This window comes from Megalops cyprinoides, chromosome 8, assembly GCF_013368585.1.
Source record: "Megalops cyprinoides isolate fMegCyp1 chromosome 8, fMegCyp1.pri, whole genome shotgun sequence".
Lineage (NCBI taxonomy): Eukaryota > Metazoa > Chordata > Actinopteri > Elopiformes > Megalopidae > Megalops > Megalops cyprinoides.
Window position 1 is genome coordinate 9,841,377 of NC_050590.1, and position 7,663 is coordinate 9,849,039.

Genomic DNA, 7,663 nt, shown 5'->3' on the forward strand with positions numbered 1-7,663 from the left:
TTGGAAAGTATGAGTGTATGCATCATGGTTTATTTTTATATGCATATCCATATTGACATGGTATATTTCTGTTTCAATTTTTTGTTTTTGTATTTTTGTAGTGTAAATACTGTTTTGCTCTTTTTTATTGCTTAAGGTGTTTGTTGAAAAAAAAAACACAGTGTTGTGCTTTATATATGTACGTACTCTCCCAAATGTTGGAGCATTTGGCGCTTGTACAGCTAGCCCTGCCCAAAATGTGAATATGTTAGACACATGCAGGTAGAATCCTAAACTAGTTCCAGATATAAAAATAATCTCAGCAGTGAATAGATTAGAATCTATAGATGTGTAAAAGCATACAATGCGAAAGAATTTTCAGAAAGATTCTTCTGTTATTACCTAATGTGGCATTTTGGACATAAGGGCAGCACCGATCAAATGATGAGATGACTTGTGCCTTCACTGTATTTCAGATTGATACTAGGCATTTAGATGGAAACTAATTTAAGGACCAGTGGTTTTAGTATCAGTATTTTTCTCTGCTGTTGCAATTTTTTGACCAATGATAGTTGTAGGGAAGTATTAGCAAGTCATATATCTGACTGAAACCATTTTGTGAATTTTGTGGTCAAAAAAATCCAAAGATGACAATATTTGCCAATATGTAAGGGATTTTAGGGACAAGCCTTTTTTGTTAAAGTATGAATTACACATGCAAATGTTTTTCAAATCACTGTATGTAAATTCTTAGTCCCCACAGGTTGATATAATAATAACTGAATCCTCTAAACCTATATCTGACATTGTCCGTTGTTCTGGATTCCAAACACAAAACAGGTTATAACATGAAACTATATTTTAATTTTGTGAGCTCTGTTAATTTCTTTTGTTTCCTGATGAAATGATGTCTGAGTGGATTGTAAATGTAATGTAACCGAGTAGTATTCATGATCATCTACAGTATTAGAATGTGTGTACATAATGCAAACCTTGTCTAGTAGTGTGCCCATCAGTGAATTAATGTGATTGAAAGCATTTTCCCCATCAGAACTGGCCTCAGCCTTGTAAGAATGGTGATAATAAAATAAAGATCACTGTGACGGAGGATGCTTTTCCATTGAGTAATGCTTTGAAATGTGTTGTTCAGTAATGAAATCTGAAAAGGAACAATACATTAAAATGGTTATGTATGCATGCAGCAAAGGAAAGAAGTGATTCTGGAAAAAGAATAAAAAAATAAACCACCAAAAGGTTTTTTTTTTTTACATTTGACTTTTACCTGAAAATCTAAGTTTGGAAACCAATAAATTGGAAGGAATATTTGCAAGTGGACCAGCTAAACTTCCTGATGTGTGTGAAATGTGTGAAGATTACTGGAAAATCACGTCAGTGTTAACAGATAATAGGTTTTGGGAATTGTTTTGTGTCTTTCCTAATGGGTGACTCCATCTGCCCTTTTTGCACGACACAAAGCAGTTAAAAATATGAAACCTGTTCTGGGAGTTGCCTGTGTACAGTTTTTTTCATTTGGTGATAATTCACATTTTAACACCTATGGGTAGGCTCAAAATCTGGCCTTTTGTGGTAGCATTGCATTATTTTGAAATGGTATGTGACTTTGGAATGGAATGAGGTTTTTGATGTCCGAACAGACTGAACTTCTTGGCCTGTTGGCTACGACTGGGGTGTACTGCATTATACGGGGATATGACTAATTTGCCTGTTTGGTAGATTCTCATGACTGAGCAGAATCAGAACCTGTGGTGAGGAAGCCCATGAGAGTAAGACTGGCATATTAAATGGTATTTTTAAACTACAGCACACATCCAATTCACCTGTTCAAGTTTTTACAAATAAAATTAAGATGTGCCATTTTTAAGAATGATAATTGATCATGTTTACTAGAAGGTATACCGTTTTCCATGTATGTCAATTGTATGACAGTTTTTCTTGACACTATCACCACACAGAAATTACAGAGAATGGCATTTTATTTCAGACACTGATTCATTATAGAAGATAACTACAGAAATTACATTGTAATACAAATCAATATATCTTAAAAATTTAAACATTGTGACATGCCAACAAAACGATAAACGACTCTATGATATCATTCACAATATTGAAAATGAACCACTCAGACTGCATTTCTTTCCTCCAATTCCTCCGAAAAGCATTTTCACCCTGATAAGCAGTTTTTAGGAGGAGATTTGGGTGATTTGCCCTTTGTGTAACCAGAATTGCAGTTTCATCCACAGAAACTACTTTGGAAAGTGATCTGCTCTGCAATAACCACACTTTTGAAATACATTCCTACAGCTTGAAACCAAAGAAATAATCCTTAAATGTTCAATCTTTGTGTTTATTGTAGCCTATCAATAAAAAATACATTCTTACATGCATATATACTGAACTTGCATGTATTTAGCAAATGAATCCTGCTTTAACTCATCAGATTTTAAACAAATTGCTTTTTGATCCCTCCACAAGGGCGTCATAGGCATAACCTTCTAATAGCTGGGAAGCTATTAGCAGTGTGGCATAGCGGTAAGCAGCCGGGCTTGTAACCAAAGGGTTGCTGGTTTAATTCTTAGCTGGGGAAGTGCACTTGTACCCTTGGGCAAAGTATGAAACCCACAGTTACCTCAGTAAATATCCAACTGTATGAATGGATAAAATTGTAATCTATGTAAATTGCTCTGGATTAAGAGCATCTGTTAAATGACAATGATGTAATATAATTATTCTGCAATATGTTTACAGTTCAGTTAAGTTGTGTTTTTTAGGGAGAAAATGTAAGGCTGCTGACACGTATAAGTAAAACAGTTCAAACATACAGTATCTTCTGGTAAATACGAGTTATTACCAGGCTCAAAATGAGCTACACTAATTGCCAAAATAAAGGTTAGAAAGATCCCTACAAATATATTAGACTGACATGCATCATCTGTGTCATTTACAAATTTTCTAAATGATGTGTGAAAAAATTCTAAGGCCATTGATTGAATTAAGCATAAATTCTGTGATTGCTTTTCTTCAAACTGCTGGGGCCCTGTTGCTGTACCCTTGGGCAAGGTACTTAATCCACAATTGCCTCAGTAAATATCAAGCTGTATAAGTGAATCACATATAAAAATTGTATCCTCTGTAAGTCATGCTGGATAACAGCACCTGCTAAATGCCTGTAATATAATGCAATGACTTGAAGAGATGGACTATAAAATTGGATTATAAAAGCTTATAGCTCTTGTTATATGAACTGGATTCTGGATTGTGGTAGTTTTTGAATATTTATGTTGTACAAATATACAGCAATTATGTGTAGTAAAAGGGTTTTTTTCTTGGTGAAAAGTGTTGTTCTCCATAAAATCTGTTATGTCTGATGTCTTGACAATGTAAAATTATACAGTCTACATTTGTCACAAATTAACTGTAGAAAATATCATTCTTAAATACTGTTTTGTGCACAAAGTTGTGGTACCCCCTGCATGTATGGCAAATTGGCTAAATCTCCTGATATAAATAGCTTATTATACAAAAAGCTAAAACTTTTCATTTTAAATAATATGAATAGGTGCATACATATTTAGGTAAAAGGAGCAAATGTTACTGCATAGTTACTGCAGCATTTCCTTATGGACATCTCAAAAATAAAGTTACAAATCGTCAAAGTGCTTATCTGATGTCAATTGTTGGTGTCATAATTCCACAGTTCCACTAGTATCAGGTGTCAAAATATGTAGGTAGGACTCTCTGTTTGGTGATTCATTTAAGATTATATGCCAGGAGTTGCTTGTTTAGTGGCAGTTTGGAGAAAGTCTGTTTTAAAAGCATGTGATTTCATTAGCCATTCAGAGTCTTAAATGAAGTGTAAATGTATAAGCAATGTTGAGTTCCCTCCTGTGGATGATTTTTTGTGCTTTCATGAGATGCTGGAGGAAAGTGATCCAGTCTGAGCGGTTACTTTTCAATCTGTTTGCAAACACTACTCGAGTGCTGTTTTCATCAGAATATTTCAAAATAATGACACGTGTTTTAACATCGTTATAAAAGTGCACTTTATTATTTGTATTTCAGAAAATATATACAGTATGTACACTCATCTTACAATGAGAGCAAAGGAGGCATATCGTAGTTCCTGTCTCCTTTCAAGTTATGGTGGTACGGCCAAGGCTGAACATGTCACATGTTTCCATCTGAACTGTAAAAAAAAAATACAAATTAGTTGAAAAGTCATTCTCCTTAATAATGTAGACATGTTACTGAAGAATACAATAACACATCAAACTGATTACTCCAGTACTTACATTTGACAAGATTTTAAATGGACACTTTGACTATTTCCACTGCTTTTCCATCCCCCTGTTGAAATATTAACTTGCATGAGTTTGTATTTTTTGATCATGAGGACAATTTCTCTTTTTTTGCAATTGTTTTTTTTTCTCGCATTTCTGGCACTAATGAGCATTCAATACAAAATTGAAATAGACATCAGAAACACCTACAATTTCATCATGTATGGTGTGAAGAGTTTGCCTAAAAAGGTGCAAGGAACCCTACATGGATCTAATGTTTAGTCAATCTGGCAGGCACTCCAAAGTCCTTGGCACTCAAAAGCAGAGATATCAACATGTTGAATTACTTTGTTACATGAGCAAGAGCATCCTAAAAACTGCAAATTAGTCTTGTGGTTGGCATGCATATTCAATGTAATCATTTATAAGTGTTATCTCAAACAATATTGCTATATGTGACATGATCTTGTTTAACAAAATTAGTGGTTTAATTGTGTCTGACATGATTGAGACTTACAACAAAAGAGACATTCACTGGTGCTAGGCTAGTCACGCCTTCAAGAAAGTTGGTATTTAGGTATCCTTTCCCCAAACAGGTTTCTTCATCATCATCATCATCATCTACTCCTACACTGAACACTTCTTTCATCTTCTTGGGGAACAAACAGTCCAATATCACCACCAATATGCCAATGAGGCCACATAGAAAACCTGCCAAAAAGCACATGCATACAGAATGTCAGCCATACACTTATTACCAAATCAATATGCTAATCATTAATATCAACAATTTATAATAGAATTTCTATTTAGATATCATTTAGCACATCTTAGCCCCATATATTATTATAAACAGTAATGGGTGGAACTGTAACAAAAAATCAGAGGGCTGGAATGGTTCCAGTTTGTGTCTCCATTGTAGTTCTTTCTACAAAGCCCCTCCCACCCACTGGTGACAATCGAGAGAACGTAAGAGACATTTCTCTCTAAGGATGGTTGAAAATTCAATGACCAGAAAAGTAAATAGTTATTCCTGGAAAGTTCTTCTAATCTGAGGTTTTAACTGTAGAATGTATTTACCTTGAAAGCGCACCCAGAACTAAAATCAGAACCTCACGGTCGCAACTGGGTTAGGTTCTGAAAAAGTGGTTATTTTTTTCATTCACAAGTACTAGCCGAGGGTGTGGAAAAGAGCTGTCTTTTTACCTGTGGCTAGTACTAGCCAGAACGAACCACTGTAGCCAATCTGAAAGGAGGCTGTCCCAAGGGTGAAAATACAGGAAGGCAGGTTGTATATGGTGGAGAAGGAGGCAAGGGATAAGAACATGAAGGCTCCGGTGACCAGCATCATGTAACCAGCGTAGAGGATGACAGGCATACAGAAGAGGATGTTGGCAACCAGCCAGCAGCAGAATGCTGTCCTGTGAAAGTAAGGGCACAATCATGCTATTTTGTTCATTTGACATACTGAGCAGTCTTAAAAGCAAAATGATAAAAATTGTCCTCGGCTGAATGACTGCTGTCAGCTGTCATCCAGAGGTGAATCAGTGATGGTTATTACGGAGCCTCTGCAATTATCTTACCACATGGTGGCGGAGGCGTATCGTCCAGAGTATCTGTACTGGTAGTAGAGGCCGCAGGGGCTGTTCATGGTAAACTTCTCTGCGACATACAGGATGGGGCTGGGAAGGCCCCTCTCCAGTGCCTCTGCGTAGTCCTCGTCTAAACTGTCTGTCCACTTGAACATCTCGTTGTAGTCTATGGTCTCGTTCAGCTGCCTCACTGGGTTTCCTACAGTAACGCAATAGCCATACAACAGCAGACTCCAGTAAGTCACACACCTGTTAAATGACTGGCAGGCTTGTTTCAGATGAACACCAGAGTAACATGAAACACATCAATGCCAGGCAATAATAATCAACAGTCTAGTGACCAACCATGAATAGTAGGGAGGAGAGCTAAGAGGAGAAATAACAGACAATGGTGGATCAGGAAAATTGTTTTAAATATATCTGCCTTCACATTTGACACAAAGCAAATGGCTATAGCACAGTTCATTGGGATGACCCCATCATAAAAAGTGTTGCCAAAAACAGAACTAAATAGCAGACCTCATTCTATCACCTCTGAAATGACAGACTGTTATCAGGGACTGAGCCCTCTGGCCACTGCCAGAAAATAAATTAGACAATAAAATTTATGCTAACTGAAAAATTGACACCTTGACAAACATACAGACAGATTACAGGATATCGGACAGAAGTAACCCACCCTTAAGTGTGACGTTGATTCCAGAAAGTCCCACGTGCAGGCCAACCTCAGCGCTCACAAAAGCATTGCTGAAGGACTTATAGGTGGTGTTCGCCTTCACGCTGGCGGCAGCCCAGTCTCCAGAGAAGTTGACAGCTGAAAGAGGGAAGGCAGATCAGTGATTACAGGCGCACACTAGAAAAAAATAGGCCTATATATACAACTTGAGGGTATGAGCATGAACTGAAAACTGGACAATGTCACACCCACATGGAACACAGAACTCATACAGCATGCTATCAATTGTAATGTGTAGCTGCTTGTAAAATGCCTCATCAACAGGATCAGATCTGGTACCTTGGCAGGATACCAGACCTCCTCTGTCAGCTTTACACAATTATGATGGAATATTTCACTGCATAGGAAAAAAAATCCTTTACAAAACGATTTGCATGACCACACACAGTCAGTGGATGAGATCCTGACATTATCGGTACACCAGCTGAAATGTATGACATAATCATTCAGCAATTTTCTCTTGATGACTTAGCAGAGTAGCTGTAATTACATTAGCGTTAGCGCACTCCCCTGAGATTTACTATGTATAGCTTTTACAGTTTGCTCCCAGCACTTTACTTGTAGTGTACCTTAATTTATATTATACTCCAATAAAACTGTTTTTGTAAGTTTTTTTTAATTTTGTAAAATTTCAATGCTACTTACCCACTATGACCGCGCCAATGAATAAACTGATAATTACTCTGAACATCCAGAACAGCCGCTGAAATGAGAATAAAGTGCGTGAAGAAGGGTCATTCTTTACACATGGCAGGTATCCCACACTACTGTACACATTTTTTTTCATGAAGGTGGCATTTTCAATTCTAAACCTCTGAGTTACATTGTTGTTGGTTGTGATTCAACCAATTTGCTGTTTTAAATAAAGCGTTAGTAACCGTTATTCCTTTTCTTTGTAATCTACTCACCGACTTGCCACGTATTCCTGGAAGAATAAGAAGAAAAATTCCAGCGAATACTAAGAAGACCAAGATGACAGTGAGCAGTTCGAGGTCGAAGATGAAGGGGGTTCGTTGTTGGGGATAGAATGGGAAAATTTTGTTGTAGAACGTCAT

General features: G+C 36.9%; 1 protein-coding gene across 1 annotated transcript; it reads right to left on the reverse strand.

Moving 5' to 3' along the window:
- Positions 1 to 4,767: 4,767 nt before the first annotated feature.
- Positions 4,768 to 7,663, reverse strand: LOC118782268 (dual oxidase maturation factor 1-like). Its single transcript, XM_036535576.1, has 6 exons — positions 7,517 to 7,663; positions 7,254 to 7,311; positions 6,552 to 6,686; positions 5,864 to 6,071; positions 5,487 to 5,701; positions 4,768 to 4,991 (listed from the first exon to the last, which is right to left on the reverse strand). Exons 1-6 carry the CDS (start codon positions 7,661 to 7,663, stop codon positions 4,768 to 4,770), a joined length of 987 nt encoding a protein of 328 aa, XP_036391469.1.

What these genes read in the sequence shown, in the direction of transcription:
- LOC118782268 (XM_036535576.1), bottom strand. Translation starts at nt 7,663, where the DNA reads ATGACGTTCTACAACAAAATTTTCCCATTCTATCCCCAACAACGAACC. An exon ending in CATTGGCGCGGTCATAGTGG is followed by an intron (nt 6,687 to 7,253) that starts GTAAGTAGCATT and finishes TCCCTCTTTCAG; the next exon opens with CTGTCAACTTCTCTGGAGAC. An exon ending in TACGCCTCCGCCACCATGTG is followed by an intron (nt 5,702 to 5,863) that starts GTAAGATAATTG and finishes TTACTTTCACAG; the next exon opens with GACAGCATTCTGCTGCTGGC.